The sequence below is a fragment of the Nerophis lumbriciformis genome, linkage group LG07 (assembly GCF_033978685.3).
Source record: "Nerophis lumbriciformis linkage group LG07, RoL_Nlum_v2.1, whole genome shotgun sequence".
Lineage (NCBI taxonomy): Eukaryota > Metazoa > Chordata > Actinopteri > Syngnathiformes > Syngnathidae > Nerophis > Nerophis lumbriciformis.
Window position 1 is genome coordinate 1692501 of NC_084554.2, and position 24390 is coordinate 1716890.

At 37.0% G+C, this 24390-nt stretch overlaps 1 protein-coding gene across 4 annotated transcripts in view; it reads right to left on the minus strand.

Moving 5' to 3' along the window:
* Positions 1-23128, minus strand: part of arhgap12b (Rho GTPase activating protein 12b) — a 159667-nt gene extending 136539 nt beyond the window's left edge. For all 4 annotated transcript variants that reach the window (XM_061965949.2, XM_072913441.1, XM_061965946.2 and 1 more), the window contains exon 1: positions 22983-23128. In XM_061965949.2, the coding sequence (XP_061821933.2) occupies positions 22983-23072 (90 nt within the window). In that variant the 5' untranslated portion in view covers positions 23073-23128. The remainder of the gene's footprint in view (positions 1-22982) is intronic.
* Between the last annotated feature and the right edge of the window lie 1262 nt (positions 23129-24390).

Consider the following 24390-nt stretch of genomic DNA (forward strand, 5'->3'; position numbering starts at 1 on the left):
GTTAACATGGCAAAAGTTAGAATACTTAAGTATCGAAATCCATGTTTTTTATGTTTTTTTTAGGTTCAAATTAATAAAACGAGCATGCTAAAACGTTAGCATGCTAACAACAGTCAACAGCTGCGATATAATCAGTTCAGAAACATGCATATTCAACTGGGGACATAATATACATGTACATACAAACAAATACGATCAGCTACAAAACTTAGCATAAAACGTTAGCATGCTAAAGTTAACATGTCAACATGGTAAAAGTTAGACTACTTCCAAGTTGGCGGCCAGTATCAAAATCCATGTTTTTTTATGTTTTTTTTTAGGTTTAGCTAAAAAGCTAGCATAAAACGTTAGCATGCTAAAGTTAACATGTTAACATGGCAAAAGTTAGAATAGTTAAGTATCGAAATCCATGTTTTTTATGTTTTTTTTAGGTTGAGATTAATAAAACGAGCATGCTAAAACGTTAGCATGCTAACAATAGTCAACAGCTGCGATATAATCAGTTCAGAAACATGCATATTCAACTGGGGACATAATATACATATACATACAAACAAATACGATCAGCTAAAAAACTTAGCATAAAACGTTAGCATGCTAAAGTTAACATGTCAACATGGTAAAAGTTAGAATACTTCCAAGTTGGCGGCTAGTATCAAAATCCATGATTTGTTATGTTTTTTTTAGGTTTAGCTAAAAAGCTAGCATAAAACGTTAGCATGCTAAAGTTAACATGTTAACATGGCAAAAGTTAGAATACTTAAGTATCGAAATCCATGTTTTTTATGTTTTTTTTAGGTTCAGATTAATAAAACGAGCATGCTAAAACGTTAGCATGCTAACAATAGCCAACAGCTGCGATATAATCAGTTCAGAAACATGCATATTCAACTGGGGACATAATACACATACAAAAAAATACGATCAGCTACAAAACTTAGCATAAAACGTTAGCATGCTAAAGTTAACATGTCAACATGGTAAAAGTTAGAATACTTCCAAGTTGGCGGCCAGTATCAAAATCCATGTTTTTTAATGTTTTTTTTAGGTTTAGCTAAAAAGCTAGCATAAAACGTTAGCATGCTAAAGTTAACATGTCAACATGGCAAAAGTTAGAATACTTAAGTATCGAAATCCATGTTTTTTATGTTTTTTTTAGGTACAGATTAATAAAACGAGCATGCTAAAACGTTAGCATGCTAACAATAGTCAACAGCTGCGATATAATCAGTTCAGAAACATGCATATTCAACTGGGGACATAATATACATATACATACAAACAAAGACGATCAGCTAAAAAACTAGCATAAAACGTTAGCATGCTAAAGTTAACATGTCAACATGGTAAAAGTTAGAATACTCATAAGTTGGCGGCCAGTATCAAAATCCATGTTTTTTTATGTTTTTTTTAGGTTTAGCTAAAAAGCTAGCATAAAACATTAGCATGCTAACGTTAACATGTTAACATGGCAAAAGTTAGAATACTTAAGTATCGAAATCCATGTTTTTTATGTTTTTTTAGGTTCAAATTAATAAAACGAGCATGCTAAAACGTTAGCATGCTAACAATAGTCAACAGCTGCGATATAATCAGTTCAGAAATATGCATATTCAACTGGGGACATAATATACATACAAAAAAATATGATCAGCTAAAAAACTAGCATAAAACGTTAGCATGCTAAAGTTAACATGTCAACATGGTAAAAGTTAGAATACTTCCAAGTTGGCGGCCAGTATCAAAATCCATGTTTTTTTAATGTTTTTTTTAGGTTTAGCTCAAAAGCTAGCATAAAATGTTAGCATTCTAAAGTTAACATGTTAACATGGCAAAAGTTAGAATACTTAAGTATCGAAATCCATGTTTTTTATGTTTTTTTTAGGTTGAGATTAATAAAACGAGCATGCTAAAACGTTAGCATGCTAACAATAGCCAACAGCTGCGATATAATCAGTTCAGAAACATGCATATTCAACTGGGGACATAATATACATGTACATACAAACAAATACGATCAGCTACAAAACTTAGCATAAAACGTTAGCATGCTAAAGTTAACATGTCAACATGGTAAAAGTTAGACTACTTCCAAGTTGGCGGCCAGTATCAAAATCCATGTTTTTTTATGTTTTTTTTAGGTTTAGCTAAAAAGCTAGCATAAAATGTTAGCATTCTAAAGTTAACATGTTAACATGGCAAAAGTTAGAATACTTAAGTATCGAAATCCATGTTTTTTATGTTTTTTTTAGGTTCAAATTAATAAAACGAGCATGCTAAAACGTTAGCATGCTAACAATAGCCAACAGCTGCGATATAATCAGTTCAGAAACATGCATATTCAACTGGGGACATAATATACATGTACATACAAACAAATACGATCAGCTACAAAACTTAGCATAAAACGTTAGCATGCTAAAGTTAACATGTCAACATGGTAAAAGTTAGAATACTTCCAAGTTGGCGGCCAATATAAAAATCCATGTTTTTTTATGTTTTTTTTTAGGTTTAGCTAAAAAGCTAGCATAAAACGTTAGCATGATAAAGTTAACATGTTAACATGGCAAAAGTTAGAATACTTAAGTATCGAAATCCATGTTTTTTATGTTTTTTTAAGGTTCAAATTAATAAAACGAGCATGCTAAAACGTTAGCATGCTAACAATAGTCAACAGCTGCGATATAATCAGTTCAGAAACATGCATATTGAACTGGGGACATAATATATATACAAAAAAATACGATCAGCTACAAAACTTAGCATAAAACGTTAGCATGCTAAAGTTAACATGTCAACATGGTAAAAGTTAGAATACTTCCAAGTTGGCGGCCAGTATCAAAATCCATGTTTTTTTATGTTTTTTTTAGGTTTAGCTAAAAAGCTAGCATAAAACATTAGCATGCTGAAGTTAACATGTTAACATGGCAAAAGTTAGAATACTTAAGTATCGAAATCCATGTTTTTTATGTTTTTTTTAGGTTGAGATTAATAAAACGAGCATGCTAAAACGTTAGCATGCTAACAATAGCCAACAGCTGCGATATAATCAGTTCAGAAACATGCATATTCAACTGGGGACATAATATACATGTACATACAAACAAAGACGATCAGCTACAAAACTTAGCATAAAACGTTAGCATGCTAAAGTTAACATGTCAACATGGTAAAAGTTAGAATACTTCCAAGTTGGCGGCCAATATAAAAATCCATGTTTTTTTATGTTTTTTTTTAGGTTTAGCTAAAAAACTAGCATAAAACGTTAGCATGCTAAAGTTAACATTTCAACATGGCAAAAGTTAGACTACTTCCAAGTTGGCGGCCAGTATCAAAATCCATGTTTTTTTAAGGTTTAGCTAAAAAGCTAACATAAAAAGTTAGCATGCTAACGTTAACATGTTAACATGGCAAAAGTTAGAATACTTAAGTATCAAAATCCATGTTTTTTTTTGGTTTAACTTAAAACCAGCTTAAATACTAACATAAAATGTTAGCATGCTAACATTAGCATGCTAACATTAGCATGGTGACATTAGAAAAGTTAGCATGCTTCTAAGTTGGCACCATGTATAAAAAGTCATGTTTTTTAGGTTTAAAAATACAAAATTAGCTAAAAAGCTTGTATACCAATCGATACCAATAAGCTATTTGTATCTACTATTAATACATGATATATACAGTTAATATATCGTTATAGCATGAGCAAAGTTAGCATACTGTGAGATGGCGCCAAGTATCAAAATCAATTAATTTTACGTTCAAACCAATCAAATTAAATTAAATGCTAGCATAAAATATTAGCAGGCGAACATAAAAGAAGTTGGTATACTTCTAAGATGTAAAGTATCAGGACTGCTTGTATCGCACATGATATCACACACAAGCAAACACTGTAGGACTGCTTGTATCACACATGATATTACACACAAACACTCTGCAGGACTGCTTGTATCACACATGATATCACACACACAAGTAAACATGCTGTACGACTGCTTGTATCACACATGATATCACACACAAGTAAACATGCCCAAGAACTGCTTGTATCGCACATGATATCACACACACACACACACAAGTAAACACTGCAAGACTGCTTGTATCGCACATGATATCACATACAAGTAAACACGCTGCAGGAATGCTTGTATTGCACATGATATCACACACACAGGTAAACACTGCAGGACTGCTTGTATCGCACATGATATCACACACAAGTAAACACGCTGCAGAAATGCTTGTATTGCACATGATATCACACACAGGTAAACACAGCAGGACTGCTTGTATCGCACATGATATCACTCACAAGTAAACACGCTGCAGGACTGCTTGTATCGCACATGATATCACACACAAGTAAAAACGCTGCAGGAATGCTTGTATCGCACATGATATCGCACACAAGTAAACACGCTGCAGGAATGCTTGTATTGCACATGATATCACACAGGTAAACACTGCAGGACTGCTTGTATCGCACATGATATCACATACAAGTAAACACGCTGCAGGAATGCTTGTATTGCACATGATATCACACACAGGTAAACACAGCAGGACTACTTGTATTGCACATGATATCACTCACAAGTAAACACGCTGCAGGAATGCTTGTATTGCACAAGATATCACACACAGGTAAACACTGCAGGGCTGCTTGTATCGCACATGATATCACACACAGGTAAACACTGCAAGACTGCTTGTATCGCACATGATATCACACACAAGTAAACACGCTGCAGGAATGCTTGTATTGCACATGATATCACACACACAGGTAAACACTGCAGGACTGCTTGTATCGCACATGATATCACACACAAGTAAACACGCTGCAGGAATGCTTGTATTGCACATGATATCACACACAGGTAAACACTGCAGGACTGCTTGTATCGCACATGATATCACACACAGGTAAACACTGCAAGACTGCTTGTATCGCACATGATATCACACACAAGTAAACACGCTGCAGGAATGCTTGTATTGCACATGATATCACACACAGGTAAACACTGCAGGACTGCTTGTATCGCACATGATATCACATACAAGTAAACACGCTGCAGGAATGCTTGTATTGCACATGATATCACACACAGGTAAACACTGCAGGACTGCTTGTATCGCACATGATATCACACACACAAGTAAACACGCTGCAGGAATGCTTGTATTGCACATGATATCACACACAAATAAACACTCTGTAGGACTGCTTGTATCGCACATGATATCACACACAAGTAAACACACTGCAGGAATGCTTGTATTGCACATGATATCACACACACAAGTAAACACACTGCAGGACTGCTTGCATCGCACATCATATCACACACATACAAGTAAACACATTGCATGACTGCTTGTATTGCACGTGATATCACACACAAATAAACACTATGTAGGACTGCTTGTATCGCACATGACATCACACACAAGTAAACACTCTGTAGGACTGCTTGTATCGCACATGATATCACATAAAGTAAACACTCTGTAGGACTGCTTGTATCACACATGATATCACACACAAGTAAACACACTGCAGGACTGCTGATATCACACACAAGTAAACATGCTGTACGACTGCTTATATCACACATGATATCACACACAAGTAGACACTCTGTAGGACTGCTTGTATCGCACATGATATCACACACAAGTAGACACTCTGTAGGACTGCTTGTATCGCACATGATATCACATACAAGTAAACACTCTGCAGGACTGCTTGTATCGCACATGATATCACAAACAAGTTAACACGCTGCATGACTGCTTGTAACGCACATGATATCACACACAGGTAAACACTGCAGGACTGCTTGTATCGCACATGATATCACACACAAGTAAACACGCTGCAGGAATGCTTGTATTGCACATGATATCACACACAGGTAAACACTGCAGGGCTGCTTGTATCGCACATGATATCACACACAAGTAAACACGCTGCAGGAATGTTTGTATTGCACATGATATCACACACAGGTAAACACTGCAGGACTGCTTGTATCGCACATGATATCGCACACAAGTAAACACTCTGCAGGAATGCTTGTATTGCACATGATATCACACACACAAGTAAACACGCTGCAGGTATGCTTGTATCGCACATGATATCACACACAAGTAAACACGCTGCAGGACTGCTTGTATTGCACATGATATCACACAGGTAAACACTGCAGGACTGCTTGTATCGCACATGATATCACATACAAGTAAACACGCTGCAGGAATGCTTGTATTGCACATGATATCACACACAGGTAAACACAGCAGGACTGCTTGTATTGCACATGATATCACTCACAAGTAAACACGCTGCAGGAATGCTTGTATTGCACATGATATCACACAGGTAAACACTGCAGGACTGCTTGTATCGCACATGATATCACATACAAGTAAACACGCTGCAGGAATGCTTGTATTGCACATGATATCACACACAGGTAAACACGCTGCAGGAATGCTTGTATTGCACATGATATCACACACAAGTAGACACTCTGTAGGACTGCTTGTATCGCACATGATATCACACACAAGTAAGTCATGAGTGTACATGACTGAGAGGTCGATACCGAGACACCAGACGATGAACACATGAAGAGAACATTCATGTCTCTCATGGTGATGTTATTGCAACGTGACTACCTTCAAGCGGGAAGTAGGAGCGCAGCACACACACATGACCACTACTTGGCCATCAGACACCACAAGAGTGGACGATACAACAATCAGCCTGATACAGGATCCGCACAACATGATACCAGCTACATGACCACCAGGACTCTTTGGAGACACACACACACACACACATATATATATATATATACATATATACATACATTTTCATTTGTTGTACCAAAAATGAACCGTAACAGGTGTCAGGTAAACATGGTGTCTAATTTGTCTAGTTGCTTTGAAGCAGGAAACAACAACAACAGGAAACAACAACGTGTGACATCGATTGTTGTCGTTTACACCTACTGCCTGTTCCTGTCTACGCCGCTAAGCCTTCTGGGTAATGCAGTATACTAACATTCACTCCGAGTTGACATGTACTTATTTCACATTTAGTCAACCAAGACAATTAGGAACATATTGGCAGCATTTGACGTGTTAGAGATGTTGAAGTGTGATGATAATGTGTTAAATGCATGTTTAAGACCACAATAAAGGAAGACTTTGGTGGTGATTATAATTATTATTATTATTAGTTCTAATAAATGTGAGTTTTGAGTATGTACTTTTACTGTCTATTTTTAAGTCTGTGTGCTGTAAAACGACTAAAACATCAATACAGTATTTGTTGAAATAATCAAGTTTGGTCCCGGGAACCCGAAAAAATAAGTCTTTTTTTATTTTATTTTCAAGACTTCAATCTTTAGATTAACTCCAAACATGATATCATTTTTTAGGCTCGTTTTGTTCAAAAAAAAAAATCCAGTTTTTTATGGCAAACCCACAAAATATGCAACACTTTCCCGCCAAAAGTAGTAAGTAATTGGAGCCTTAAATATGTCAATTTTGATTCATTATTATTTTCGGAGCCATGACAGTTTAAAAAAATCCCACGAAAAATAAGTCCTACTTTAATTACAATTACATTTTTACATCAACGTCAGATCGTTTTTCTTATTTATGTGTTTTATTAGGGCCCGCATGGCCCATTGCATAAGGACTCCCAAAGGGAGTCCTTATGCAATGGGCCATGCGGGCCCATTGAATTTGTAAGGTTTTATTATTCTTTATTATTATTATTCTTCCGCCGCCTCTTTGAGCACTAATTTGACCCACTTAACATGCTTCAAAACTCACCATCAGGACCTGCGAAAATTGTCTTTTATTAAAAAAAACGAACCGCAAAAATCAAAATTGCGCTCTAGCGCCCCCTAGGAAAAAAAACAAAACAAGACTGCCTGTAACTCCCACTAGGAAGGTCGGAAAGACATGAAACAAAAACCTCTATGTAGGTCTGACTTAGACCTAGTTCTCATGATTTTACATCCTCGGGCTAAAATCAACAGGAAGTTGGCAATTCCCCCTTCAAGACAAAAAAGTACTAAAAACAGTCACTTTTCCCTCTTTGAGCTGTAATTTGACCCCCTTAACACGCTTCAAAACTCACCAAACTGAACGCACACATCAGGACTGGCAAACATTGCGATCTAAAAAATAAACCTAACCCCAAATTTAAAAATTGCGCTTTAGAGCAATTTTTGAATAAAACGGAGAAAAAACTGCTCCTCGGAAGAAAAAAATGACAAAACTGCCTGTAACTCCCACTGGGAAGGTCGGAGAGACATGAAACAAAAACCTCTATGTAGGTCTGACTTAGACCTAGTTCTCATAATTTTACATCCTCGGGCTAAAATCAACAGGAAGTTGGCAATTCCCCCTTCAAGACAAAAAAAGGTACTAAAAACAGTAACTTTTCCCTCTTTGAGCTGTAATTTGACCCCCTTAACACGCTTCAAAACTCACCAAACTGAACGCACACATCAGGACTGGCAAAATTTGCGATATAATTAAAAAAAAACCTAACCCCAAATTTAAAAATTGCGCTCTAGAGCAATTTTTGAATAAAACGGAGAAAAAACTGCTCCTCGGAAGAAAAAAATGACAAAACTGCCTGTAACTCCCACTGGGAAGGTCGGAGAGACATGAAACAAAAACCTCTATGTAGGTCTGACTTAGACCTAGTTCTCATGATTTTACATCCTCGGGCTAAAATCAACAGGAAGTTGGCAATTCCCCCTTCAAGACAAAAAAGTACTAAAAACAGTCACTTTTCCCTCTTTGAGCTGTAATTTGACCCCCTTAACACGCTTCAAAACTCACCAAACTGAACGCACACATCAGGACTGGCAAACATTGCGATCTAAAAAATAAACCTAACCCCAAATTTAAAAATTGCGCTTTAGAGCAATTTTTGAATAAAACGGAGAAAAAACTGCTCCTCGGAAGAAAAAAATGACAAAACTGCCTGTAACTCCCACTGGGAAGGTCGGAGCGACATGAAACAAAAACCTCTATGTAGGTCTGACTTAGACCTAGTTCTCATAATTTTACATCCTCGGGCTAAAATCAACAGGAAGTTGGCAATTCCCCCTTCAAGACAAAAAAAGGTACTAAAAACAGTAACTTTTCCCTCTTTGAGCTGTAATTTGACCCCCTTAACACGCTTCAAAACTCACCAAACTGAACGCACACATCAGGACTGGCAAAATTTGCGATATAATAAAAAAAAAAACTAACCCCAAATTTAAAAATTGCGCTCTAGAGCAATTTTTGAATAAAACGGAGAAAAAACTGCTCCTCGGAAGAAAAAAATGACAAAACTGCCTGTAACTCCCACTGGGAAGGTCGGAAAGACATGAAACAAAATCCTCTATGTAGGTCTGACTTAGACCTAGTTCTCATAATTTTTACATCCTCGGGCTAAAATCAACAGGAAGTTGGCAATTCCCCCTTCAAGACAAAAAAAGTACTAAAAACAGTAACTTTTCCCTCTTTGAGCTGTAATTTGACCCCCTTAACACGCTTCAAAACTCACCAAACTGAACGCACACATCAGGACTGGCAAAATTTGCGATATAATAAAAAAAACCTAACCCCAAATTTAAAAATTGCGCTCTAGAGCAATTTTTGAATAAAACGGAGAAAAAACTGCTCCTCGGAAGAAAAAAATGACAAAACTGCCTGTAACTCCCACTGGGAAGGTCGGAAAGACATGAAACAAAATCCTCTATGTAGGTCTGACTTAGACCTAGTTCTCATAATTTTACATCCTCGGGCTAAAATCAACAGGAAGTTGGCAATTCCCCCTTCAAGACAAAAAAGTACTAAAAACAGTCACTTTTCCCTCTTTGAGCTGTAATTTGACCCCCTTAACACGCTTCAAAACTCACCAAACTGAACGCACACATCAGGACTGGCAAAAATTGCGATCTAATAAAAAAACCTAACCCCAAATCTCAAAATTGCGCTCTACCGCAATTTTTGAATAAAACGGAGAAAAAAACGGCTCCTCGGAAGAAAAAAATGACAAAACTGCCTGTAACTCCCACTAGGAAGGTCAGAGAGACATGAAACAAAATCCGCTATGTAGGTCTGACTTAGACCTAGTTCTCATAATTTTACATCCTCGGGCTAAAATCAACAGTAAGTTGGCAATTCCCCCTTCAAGACAAAAAAGTACTAAAAACAGTAACTTTTCCCTCTTTGAGCTGTAATTTGACCCCCTTAACACGCTTCAAAACTCACCAAACTGAACGCACACATCAGGACTGGCAAAATTTGCGAAATAATAAAAAAAACCTAACCCCAAATTTAAAAATTGTGCTCTAGAGCAATTTTTGAATAAAACGGAGAAAAAACTGCTCCTCGGAAGAAAAAAATGACAAAACTGCCTGTAACTCCCACTGGGAAGGTCGGAAAGACATGAAACAAAATCCTCTATGTAGGTCTGACTTAGACCTAGTTCTCATAATTTTACATCCTCGGGCTAAAATCAACAGGAAGTTGGCAATTCCCCCTTCAAGACAAAAAAGTACTAAAAAACAGTAACTTTTCCCTCTTTGAGCTGTAATTTGACCCCCTTAACACGCTTCAAAACTCACCAAACTGAACGCACACATCAGGACTGGCAAAATTTGCGATATAATAAAAAAAACTAACCCCAAATTTAAAAATTGCGCTTTAGAGCAATTTTTGAATAAAACGGAGAAAAAACTGCTCCTCGGAAGAAAAAAATGACAAAACTGCCTGTAACTCCCACTAGGAAGGTCGGAAAGACATGAAACAAAATCCTCTATGTAGGTCTGACTTAGACCTAGTTCTCATAATTTTTACATCCTCGGGCTAAAATCAACAGGAAGTTGGCAATTCCCCCTTCAAGACAAAAAAGTACTAAAAACAGTCACTTTTCCCTCTTTGAGCTGTAATTTGACCCCCTTAACACGCTTCACAACTCACCAAACTGAACGCACACATCAGGACTGGCAAAATTTGCGATATAATAAAAAAAAAACCTAGCCCCAAATTTAAAAATTGCGCTCTAGAGCAATTTTTGAATAAAACGGAGAAAAAACTGCTCCTCGGAAGAAAAAAATGACAAAACTGCCTGTAACTCCCACTAGAAAGGTCGGAAAGACATGAAACAAAATCCTCTATGTAGGTCTGACTTAGACCTAGTTCTCATAATTGTACATCCTCGGGCTAAAATCAACAGGAAGTTGGCAATTCCCCCTTCAAGACAAAAAAGTACTAAAAAAAGTAACTTTTCCCTCTTTGAGCTGTAATTTGACCCCCTTAACATGCTTCAAAACTCACCAAACTGAACGCACACATCAGAACTGGCAAAATTTGCGATATAAATTAAAAAAAACCTAACCCCAAATTTTAAAATTGCGCTCTAGAGCAATTTTTGAATAAAACGGAGAAAAAACTGCTCCTCGGAAGAAAAAAATGACAAAACTGCCTGTAACTCCCACTAGGAAGGTCGGAAAGACATGAAACAAAATCCTCTATGTAGGTCTGACTTAGACCTAGTTCTCATAATTTTACATCCTCGGGCTAAAATCAACAGGAAGTTGGCAATTCCCCCTTCAAGACAAAAAAGTACTAAAAACAGTCACTTTTCCCTCTTTGAGCTGTAATTTGACCCCCTTAACACGCTTCAAAACTCACCAAACTGAACGCACACATCAGGACTGGCAAAATTTGCGATATAATAAAAAAAAAACCTAACCCCAAATTTAAAAATTGCGCTCTAGAGCAATTTTTGAATAAAACGGAGAAAAAACTGACAAAACTGCCTGTAACTCCCACTGGGAAGGTCGGAAAGACATGAAACAAAATCCTCTATGTGGGTCTGACTTAGACCTAGTTCTCATAATTTTACATCCTCGGGCTAAAATCTACAGTAAGTTGGCAATTCCCCCTTCAAGACAAAAAAGTACTAAAAACAGTAACTTTTCCCTCTTTGAGCTGTAATTTGACCCCCTTAACACGCTTCAAAACTCACCGAACTGAACGCACACATCAGGACTGGCAAAATTTGCGATATAATAAAAAAAAACTAACCCCAAATTTAAAAATTGCACTCTAGAGCAATTTTTGAATAAAACGGAGAAAAAACTGCTCCTCGGAAGAAAGAAATGACAAAACTGCCTGTAACTCCCACTAGGAAGGTCGGAAAGACATGAAACAAAATCCTCTATGTAGGTCTGACTTAGACCTAGTTCTCATAATTTTACATCCTCGGGCTAAAATCAACAGGAAGTTGGCAATTCCCCCTTCAAGACAAAAAAAGTACTAAAAACAGTAACTTTTCCCTCTTTGAGCTGTAATTTGACCCCCTTAACACGCTTCAAAACTCACCAAACTGAACGCACACATCAGGACTGGCAAAATTTGCGATATAATAAAAAAAAACCTAACCCCAAATTTAAAAATTGCGCTCTAGAGCAATTTTTGAATAAAACGGAGAAAAAACTGCTCCTCGGAAGACAAACATGACAAAACTGCCTGTAACTCCCACTGGGAAGGTCGGAAAGACATGAAACAAAATTCTCTATGTAGGTCTGACTTAGACCTAGTTCTCATAATTTTACATCCTCGGGCTAAAATCAACAGGAAGTTGGCAATTCCCCCTTCAAGACAAAAAAGTACTAAAAACAGTCACTTTTCCCTCTTTGAGCTGTAATTTGACCCCCTTAACACGCTTCAAAACTCACCAAACTGAACGCACACATCAGGACTGGCAAAATTTGCGATATAATAAAAAAAAAAACCTAACCCCAAATTTAAAAATTGCGCTCTAGAGCAATTTTTGAATAAAACGGAGAAAAAACTGCTCCTCGGAAGAAAAAAAATGACAAAACTGCCTGTAACTCCCACTAGGAAGGTCGGAGAGACATGAAACAAAATCCTCTATGTAGGTCTGACTTAGACCTTGTTCTCATAATTTTACATCCTCGGGCTAAAATCAACAGGAAGTTGGCAATTCCCCCTTCAAGACAAAAAAAGTACTAAAAACAGTAACTTTTCCCTCTTTGAGCTGTAATTTGACCCCCTTAACACGCTTCAAAACTCACCAAACTGAACGCACACATCAGGACTGGCAAAATTTGCGATATAATAAAAAAAACCTAACCCCAAATTTAAAAATTGCGCTTTAGAGCAATTTTTGAATAAAACGGAGAAAAAACGGCTCCTCGGAAGAAAAAAATGACAAAACTGCCTGTAACTCCCACTGGGAAGGTCGGAAAGACATGAAACAAAATCCTCTATGTAGGTCTGACTTAGACCTAGTTCTCATAATTTTACATCCTCGGGCTAAAATCAACAGGAAGTTGGCAATTCCTCCTTCAAGACAAAAAAAGTACTAAAAACAGTAACTTTTCCCTCTTTGAGCTGTAATTTGACCCCCTTAACACGCTTCAAAACTCACCAAACTGAACGCACACATCAGGACTGGCAAAATTTGCGATATAATAAAAAAACCTAACCCCAAATTTAAAAATTGCGCTTTGGAGCAATTTTTGAATAAAACGGAGAAAAAACTGCTCCTCGGAAGAAGAAAATGACAAAACTGCCTGTAACTCCCACTAGGAAGGTCGGAAAGACATGAAACAAAATCCTCTATGTAGGTCTGACTTAGACCTAGTTCTCATAATTTTTACATCCTCGGGCTAAAATCAACAGGAAGTTGGCAATTCCCCCTTCAACACAAAAAAGTACTAAAAACAGTCACTTTTCCCTCTTTGAGCTGTAATTTGACGCCCTTAACATGCTTCAAAACTCACCAAACTGAACGCACACATCAGGACTGGCAAAATTTGCGATATAATAAAAAAAAACCTAACCCCAAATTTAAAAATTGCGCTCTAGAGCAATTTTTGAATAAAACGGAGAAAAAACTGCTCCTCGGAAGAAAAAAATGACAAAACTGCCTGTAACTCCCACTAGGAAGGTCGGAAAGACATGAAACAAAAATCCTCTATGTAGGTCTGACTTAGACCTAGTTCTCATAATTTTACATCCTCGGGCTAAAATCAACAGGAAGTTGGCAATTCCCCCTTCAAAACAAAAAAAGTACTAAAAACAGTCACTTTTCCCTCTTTGAGCTGTAATTTGACCCCCTTAACACGCTTCAAAACTCACCGAACTGAACGCACACATCAGGACTGGCAAAATTTGCGATATAATAAAAAAACCTAACCCCAAATTTAAAAATTGCGCTTTAGAGCAATTTTTGAATAAAACGGAGAAAAAACTGCTCCTCGGAAGAAAAAAATGACACAACTGCCTGTAACTCCCACTGGGAAGGTCGGAGAGACATGAAACAAAATCCTCTATGTAGGTCTGACTTAGACCTAGTTCTCATAATTTTACATCCTTGGGCTAAAATCAACAGGAAGTTGGCAATTCCCCCTTCAAGTCAAAAAAAGTACTAAAAAACAGTCACTTTTCCCTCTTTGAGCTGTAATTTGACCCCCTTAACACGCTTCAAAACTCACCAAACTGAACGCACACATCAGGACTGGCAAAATTTGCGATATAATAAAAAAAACCTAACCCCAAATTTAAAAATTGCGCTCTAGAGCAATTTTTGAATAAAACGGAGAAAAAACTGCTCCTCGGAAGACAAAAATGACAAAACTGCCTGTAACTCCCACTGGGAAGGTCGGAAAGACATGAAACAAAATCCTCTATGTAGGTCTGACTTAGACCTAGTTCTCATAATTTTACATCCTCGGGCTAAAATCAACAGGAAGTTGGCAATTCCCCCTTCAAGACAAAAAAGTACTAAAAACAGTCACTTTTCCCTCTTTGAGCTGTAATTTGACCCCCTTAACACGCTTCAAAACTCACCGAACTGAACGCACACATCAGGACTGGCAAAATTTGCGATATAATAAAAAAACCTAACCCCAAATTTAAAAATTGCGCTTTAGAGCAATTTTTGAATAAAACGGAGAAAAAACTGCTCCTCGGAAGAAAAAAATGACACAACTGCCTGTAACTCCCACTGGGAAGGTCGGAGAGACATGAAACAAAATCCTCTATGTAGGTCTGACTTAGACCTAGTTCTCATAATTTTACATCCTTGGGCTAAAATCAACAGGAAGTTGGCAATTCCCCCTTCAAGTCAAAAAAAGTACTAAAAAACAGTCACTTTTCCCTCTTTGAGCTGTAATTTGACCCCCTTAACACGCTTCAAAACTCACCAAACTGAACGCACACATCAGGACTGGCAAAATTTGCGATATAATAAAAAAAACCTAACCCCAAATTTAAAAATTGCGCTCTAGAGCAATTTTTGAATAAAACGGAGAAAAAACTGCTCCTCGGAAGACAAAAATGACAAAACTGCCTGTAACTCCCACTGGGAAGGTCGGAAAGACATGAAACAAAATCCTCTATGTAGGTCTGACTTAGACCTAGTTCTCATAATTTTACATCCTCGGGCTAAAATCAACAGGAAGTTGGCAATTCCCCCTTCAAGACAAAAAAGTACTAAAAAACAGTCACTTTTCCCTCTTTGAGCTGTAATTTGACCCCCTTAACACGCTTCAAAACTCACCAAACTGAACGCACACATCAGGACTGGCAAAATGTGCGATATAATAAAAAAAACTAACCCCAAATTTAAAAATTGCGCTTTAGAGCAATTTTTGAATAAAACGGAGAAAAAACTGCTCCTCGGAAGAAAAAAATGACAAAACTGCCTGTAACTCCCACTAGGGTAGGTCGGAGAGATATGAAACAAAATCCTCTATGTAGGTCTGACTTAGTCCTAGTTCTCATAATTTTACATCCTCGGGCTAAAATCAACAGGAAGTTGGCAATTCCCCCTTCAAGACAAAAAAATACTAAAAACAGTCACTTTTCCCTCTTTGAGCTGTAATTTGACCCCCTTAACACGCTTCAAAACTCACCAAACTGAACGCACACATCAGGACTGGCAAAATTTGCGATATAATAAAAAAAAACCTAACCCCAAATTTAAAAATTGCGCTCTAGAGCAATTTTTGAATAAAACGGAGAAAAAACTGCTCCTCGGAAGAAAAAAATGACAAAACTGCCTGTAACTCCCACTGGGAAGGTCGGAGAGACATGAAACAAAAACCTCTATGTAGGTCTCACTTAGACCTACATTTCATGAATTGACAACCCACAGCAAAAATCTACAGGAAGTTTGCTATTCCCCCTTCAACACAACATTTTTGTAAAAACCGGTCACCTTTCTTCAAACATTATCTCCTCTGAGCGTTTGTCGTTTCGGCTTCAAACTAACACAAGAGAGAGATTGAACCCTTTTGATTAAAAGTTATCGAAAGAGTTTTGATTCCGGCTCCGGTTTTGATTTTATGACCCTTCAAAGAGCCGCTGCGCTGATGCTGCTGTTTTTTCAAGAAGGCTGCTTAAAAGCAGGAAGCACCAGCGTGCCCACACAATGCAGACAAGGTAGGTACACTACACAAAAGTATTGGGACAATTCGGACTAAAAGTAGACAAAAGTATTGGGACACTTATGACGAAAACTGAACAAAAGTATTGGGACACTTAGGACTAGCACCTGCCAAATATGCGGGCCCGACCAATGCTGCTTGCAGCTTTAATTTTCTATGTGTTTGTTTTATGCTCTTTTTGTCATACAACTTGTAGTTTTTTATGGCAAAAACACAACAACAACGCAATCTTTTTTTAAAGTGTAATATTTGATGTGAAGTAATTGGAGCCTTAAATATGTCAATCATTCATAACATTGATTTTGATTCATTATTATTTTAAAGCAAAGACAGTTAAAAAAAAATCCCACTAACATTCTCAGGGACCCAAAAAGGTCCCAATCATCAAAAAGTACAAAATAACTCATACATTTTTTTTTTTTTACTTTTACCACTTAAGTCTCTAAATCAACGTCAGATCTTTTTAAGTTATTAATATTTGTTATGTTTTTTGATTTGTTTGTTTCATGACATTTTTGTCATAGAAAGTTGAGTTTTTATATGTCAAACACCACAAAATATTATTTTCTGAGGAATGACAGTTTAAAAAAATCCCACGAAAAATAAGTCCTACTTTAATTACAATTACATTTTTACATCAACTTCAGATCGTTTTTCTTATTTATGTGTTTTATTTTTTATGTGTTTGTTTTATGCTCTTTTTTGTCATATAACTTGTAGTTTTTTTTTATGGCAAAAACACAAAATATGCAATATTTTCCCCCAAGAAATATTTCAAAGTGTAATATTTCATGTGAAGTAATTAAAGCCTTAAATATTCATAACAACATTGATTTTGATTCATTATTATGTTTTTGAGCAATGACAGTTTTTAAAATATCCCATGAAAATTCTCAGTGATCCAAAAAGTGTTAAAAATAAATTGTTTTTTTTAACACTTAAATATTTTGATCAACTTCAGATCTATATGTTGATTATATGTTGTTTTTTTCCCCTATTTATTCGTTTTTTTGCTCCTTTTTGTCATAGAAAACTAATATGCAATATTTTCCCCAAAAAATATTTCAAAGTGTAATATTTGATGTGAAGTAACTGGAGCCTTAAATATGTCAATCATTCATAACATTGATTTTGATTCATTATTATTTTTAAGCAAAGACAGTTTAAAAAAAAATCCCACTAAAAATTCTCAGGGACCCAAAAAGGTCCCAATCATTAAAAAGTACAAAATAACTGATACATTTTTTTTTTTTTACTTTTAACACTTAAGTCTCTAAATCAACGTCAGATCTTTTTAAGTTATTAATTTTTGTTATGTTTTTTGATTTGTTTGTTTCATGACATTTTTGTCATAGAAAGTTGAGTTTTTATATGTCAAACACCACAAAATATTATTTTCTGAGCAATGACAGTTTTAAAAAATCCCACGAAAAATAAGTCCTACTTTAATTACAATTACATTTTTAGATCAACTTCAGATCGTTTTTCTTATTTATGTGTTTTATTTTTTATGTGTTTGTTTTATGCTCTTTTTGTCATATAACTTGTAGTTTTTTTTTATGGCAAAAACACAAAATATGCAATATTTTCCCACAATAAATATTTCAAAGTGTAATATTTCATGTGAAGTAATTAAAGCCTTGAATATTCATAACAACATTGATTTTGATTCATTACTATGTTTTTGAGCAATGACAGTTTTTAAAATATCCCATGAAAATTCTCAGTGATCCAAAAAGTGTTAAAAATAAATTGTTTTTTTTAACACTTAAATATTTTGATCAACTTCAGATCTATATGTTGATTATATGTTGTTTTTTTCCCCTATTTATTCGTTTTTTTGCTCCTTTTTGTCATAGAAAACTAATATGCAATATTTTCCCCAAAAAATATTTCAAAGTGTAATATTTGATGTGAAGTAACTGGAGCCTTAAATATGTCAATCATTCATAACATTGATTTTGATTCATTATTATTTTTAAGCAAAGACAGTTTAAAAAAAAATCCCACTAAAAATTCTCAGGGACCCAAAAAGGTCCCAATCATTAAAAAGTACAAAATAACTCATACATTTTTTTTTTTAACTTTTAACACTTAAGTCTCTAAATCAACGTCAGATCTTTTTAAGTTATTAATATTTGTTATGTTTTTTTCATTTGTTTGTTTCATGACATTTTTGTCATAGAAAGTTGAATTTTTATATGTCAAACACCACAAAATATTATTTTCTGAGCAATGACAGTTTTAAAAAATCCCATGAAAAATAAGTCCTACTTTAATTACAATTACATTTTTACATCAACTTCAGATCGTTTTTCTTATTTATGTGTTTTATTTTTTATGTGTTTGTTTTATGCTCTTTTTGTCATATAACTTGTAGTTTTTTTTAATGGCAAAAACACAAAATATGCAATATTTTCCCCCAAGAAATATTTCAAAGTGTAATATTTCATGTGAAGTAATTAAAGCCTTAAATATTCATAACAACATTGATTTTGATTCATTATTATGTTTTTGAGCAATGACAGTTTTTAAAATATCCCATGAAAATTCTCAGTGATCCAAAAAGTGTTAAAAATAAATTGTTTTTTTTAACACTTAAATCTTTTGATCAACTTCAGATCTATATGTTGATTATATGTTGTTTTTTCCCCTATTTATTCGTTTTTTTGCTCCTTTTTGTCATAGAAAACTAATATGCAATATTGTCCCCAAAAAATATTTCAAAGTGTAATATTTGATGTGAAGTAATTGGAGCCTTAAATATGCCAATTTATAACATTGATTTGTAATTAGGGCCCTCTATGTAGGTCTCACTTAGACCTACTTTTCATTAATTAATTTCCTCGGGCAAAAATCAACAGGAAGTTGGCAATTCCCCCTTCAACACAAAAAAGTACTAAAAACAGTAACTTTTGCCTCTTTGCGCTGTATTTTGACCCCCTTAACATGCTTCAAAACTCACCAAACTGAACGCACACATCAGGACTGGCAAACATTGCGATCTAAAAAAAAATCTCAAAATTGCGCTCTACTGCAATTTTTTAATAAAACGCAAAAAAAACTGCTCCTCGGAAGAAAAAAATTACAAAACTGCCTGTAACTCCCACTTGGAAGGTCGGAGAGACATGAAACACAAAACCTCTATGTAGGTCTCACTTAGACCTACATTTCATAAATTGACAACCAACCCCCAGCAAAAACCAACAGGAAGTTTACTATTCCCCCTTCAAAACAATTTTTTTTTAAAAACCGGTCACCTTCCTTCAAAAACTATCTCCTCTGAGCGCGTTTGTCGTTTCGGCTTCAAACTAACACAGGAGAGAGATTGAACCCTTGTGTATAAAAGTATAGAACAGCATTTTTCTAACTGCTCCGGTTTTGATTTTATGACCCTTCAAAGAACCGCTGCGCTGATGCTGCTGCGCTGCTGTTTTTTAAGATGGCTGCTTAAAAGCAGGAAGCACAAAAGTATTAGGACACTTAGGACGACAACTGGACAAAAGTATTGGGACACTTGGGACTAAAACTTAACAAAAGTATTGGGACACTTGGGACTAAAACTTGCCGAAAGTATTGGGACACTTAGGACTACCACTGGACAAAAGTATTAGGACACTTACACTGGACAAACGTATTGGGACACTTGGGACTAAAACTTGACATAAGTATTGGGACACTTATGACTACCACCGGACAAAAGTATTGGGACACTTAGGACGACAACTGGACAAAAGTATTAGGACACTTAGGACGACAACTGGACAAAAGTATTGGGACACTTGGGACTAAAACTTAACAAAAGTATTGGGACACTTGGGACTAAAACTTGCCAAAAGTATTGGGACACTTAGGACTACCACTGGACAAAAGTATTAGGACACTTACACTGGACAAACGTATTGGGACACTTGGGACTAAAACTTGACATAAGTATTGGGACACTTATGACTACCACCGGACAAAAGTATTGGGACACTTAGGACGACAACTGGACAAAAGTATTGGGACACTTGGGACTAAAACTTAACAAAAGTATTGGGACACTTGGGACTAAAACTTGCCAAAAGTATTGGGACACTTAGGACTACCACTGGACAAAAGTATTGGGACACTTACGCTTAAACTTGCCAAAAGTATTGGGACACTTAGGACTACCACTGGACAAAAGTATTGGGACACTTGGGACTAAAACTTGCCAAAAGTATTGGGACACTTAGGACGACAACTGGACAAAAGTATTGGGACACTTGGGAATAAAACTTGCCAAAAGTATTGGGACACTTAGGACTACCACTGGACAAAAGTATTGGGACACTTGGGACTAAAACTTGCCAAAAGTATTGGGACACTTAGGACGACAACTGGACAAAAGTATTGGGACACTTGGGAATAAAACTTGCCAAAAGTATTGGGACACTTAGGACTACCACTGGACAAAAGTATTGGGACACTTACGCTTAAACTGGACAAAAGTATTGGGACACTTAGGACTAAATTTGACAAAAGTATTGGGACACTTACAACTACAACTGAACTAATGTATTGGGACACTCAGGACTAACACTGGACAAAAGTATTGGGACACTTAGGACTAAAACTGGCCAAAAGTATTGGGACACTTGGGACTAAAACTTGACAAAAGTATTGGGACACTTGGGACTAAAACTTGCCAAAAGTATTGGGACACTTAGGACTACCACTGGACAAAAGTATTGGGACACTTACGCTTAAACTGGACAAAAGTATTGGGACACTTAGGACTAAATTTGACAAAAGTATTGGGACACTTACAACTACAACTGAACTAATGTATTGGGACACTTAGGACTAACACTGGACAAAAGTATTGGGACACTTAGGACTAAAACTGGCCAAAAGTATTGGGACACTTGGGACTAAAACTTGACAAAAGTATTGGGACACTTGGGACTAAAACTTGACAAAAGTTTTGGACACTTACGACTACACCTGGACAAAAGTCTCGGGACACTTAGGACTAACACTTGACAAAAGTATTGGGCCACTTGGGACTAAAACTTGACAAAAGTATTGGAACTCAGAGGACTACCACTGGACAAAAGTATTGGGACGCTTACACTGGACAAAAGTATTTGGACACTTACACTGGACAAAAGTATTGGGACTTTTAGGACTACAACTTGACAAAAGTATTGGGACACTTAGGACTAAAACTGGACAAACGTTTTGGGACACTAAGGACTACAACTGGACAAAAGTATTGGGACACTTAGGACTACAACTTGACAAAAGTATTGGGCCACTTGGGACTCAAACTTGACAAAAGTATTGGGACACTTGACTACAACTTGACATAAGTATTGGGACACTTAAGACTAAAACTGGACAAAAGTATTGGGACACTTACGACGTATTCTGGACAAAAGTATTGGGGCACTTCGCACCAAAAGTAGACTAAAGTATTGGGACACTTAGGACTACCACTGGACAAAAGTATTAGGACACTTACACTGGACAAACGTATTGGGACTAAAACTTGACATATGTATTGGGACACTTAGGACTAGCACCTGCCAAATACTTAAATCTCTAGACCAACTTCACATCTATCTGGTGATTATATGTTTATGTTTTTCATGTATTTATTTGTTTTATGCCCCCTTTTTGTCATATTATATTATATTTTTTCCCAAAAATATTTCAAAGTGTAATAAATATGTCAATCATTCATAACAACATTGATTTTGATTGATTATTATGTTTTGAGTAAAGATAGTTAAAGAGAAAAAAAACATCCGTTGTTGCAACTTTTTCTCCTCTTGTTTTTGCTCTTTTATTCCACTTTTTTTGTGACAATATTATTGGAATCACAATTGATCTCAATGTTATCAAAACAGGCATCGACTTTGATCCAAAATCCCCCAGAAGCCTGCAGGGAGTGACTATTAAAACCCCAAGTGTGGATGTCAAGTGTGATATCGACACTGCAGCACCACCTGTGTCTTTGTGTGCATCTGCAGCCTTTTGTCCCTGTCCTTCATCCAGCCGATGAGGCAGCACATTCGTGACGAACCATGTGCGTGGAAAACGTCAATAAAGAAGACAAATGTTGCAGAAATAGATAGAATAATCCACGTGTCTGGCCAACAAAGGGCAGCTGATTAGGACCATGCATCCACCGGTGTCACCCGCAGGAGGCCGGCCGAAAAAGGGGCACCATGAGCGGGGAGGAGCCGCCGGGCACACCGCTGGAAACCTCGGCTAAAAACTCCACGTGTTGCGGGAACACGAAGGTCGTGGACTTGATGCCGTGAAACATTTCCACACTCGAAACCGAGTTTTTTTTTTTTTTTTTTTGGCGTGACGGGGATTTTTTTGGGGGGCAAAGCACGCGCAGGTTGATTGATATCAACAAGATCGACACGCAACAAAGTGACAAAGAATGGCGACAAGGAAAAAAAAGCGAAGACTGACCTGAAAAAAAGTCCAACGTTGTCTTGTTTGAGGAGCTGAGATGTTTTCCCTGCCGACGCAGTATCGACAATCCGCAGCCTCCATCAGCATTGTCCTTCTGCGGGGTGGGCGGGGTCATCCCAACATCGAAACGCCGATACCGAGGTGGTGTCTGATATGTGTGCCTGTTTATTTTCACCACAGTCATACAATCTAAAATATTTTTTTTTTTATTTACCTACTATTTAGTTTTATCTGTATTACCAATAAAATAAAAAATAAATAATTCCAGAATTTTAACACATTCGCGTAACAAAAGTAATTGGTGGACCTGTATTTAACGGTATCAGGTCGACAACAAAATGTGCAGTATCGCGGTGCCTCAATAACAACGCAACTTGATTGGCTCGATCACTTCCGCCTTGCGTGAGGGCGGGAAGTGTTTGTCCGGAACCCGGAAGTGGCACGGCATTTTTATTTTTCATTTAAAATATAAAGCGAATTATGTTACAAAAACAACGAAACGCACAAAAACGAGGACAGTAAATGACACAAATGAATATACATTGCAATAAAAAAATATAAGTACGTTTGTAAAAGGTGTTGATAAAGTTGTTAGAAACAATACCTGAACAAAGACTTTGTGTTTAGTAACTCCATGATCGATTAAAACATAAAAAAGATAAGATTTATGTATTTGAAAAAGTTTCTTTTCAATTGTAATTTCCATATACAAAACTTACCTTTGTAACAGTCAAGCGTTCACAAATATTTACTAAAATCAGAGGTTGTTTCTAAACATTTTTCATTATAAAATGGAATATAAGGTTTATTCAATATCCATCCATCCATCCATCTTCTTCCGCTTATCCGAGGTCGGGTCGCGGGGGCAGCAGCCTAAGCAGGGAAGCCCAGACTTCCCTCTCCCCAGCCACTTCGTCCAGCTCTTCCCGGGGGATCCCGAGGCGTTCCCAGGCCAGCCGGGAGACATAGTCTTCCCAACGTGTCCTGGGTCTCTTCCCCGCGGCCTCCTACCGGTGGGACGTGCCCTAAACACCTCCCTAGGGAGGCGTTCGGGTGGCATCCTGACCAGATGCCCGAACCACCTCATCTGGCTCCTCTCCATGTGGAGGAGCAGCGGCTTTACTTTGAGCTCCCCCCGGATGGCAGAGCTTCTCACCCTATCTCTAAGGGAGAGCCCCGCCACCCGGCGGAGGAAACTCATTTCGGCCGCTTGTACCCGTGATCTTGTCCTTTCGGTCATGACCCAAAGCTCATGACCATAGGTGAGGATGGGAACGTAGATCGACCGGTAAATTGAGAGCTTTGCCTTCCGGCTCAGCTCCTTCTTCACCACAACGGATCGATACAGCGTCCGCATTACTGAAGACGCCGCCTGTCGATCTCACCATCCACTCTTCCCCCACTC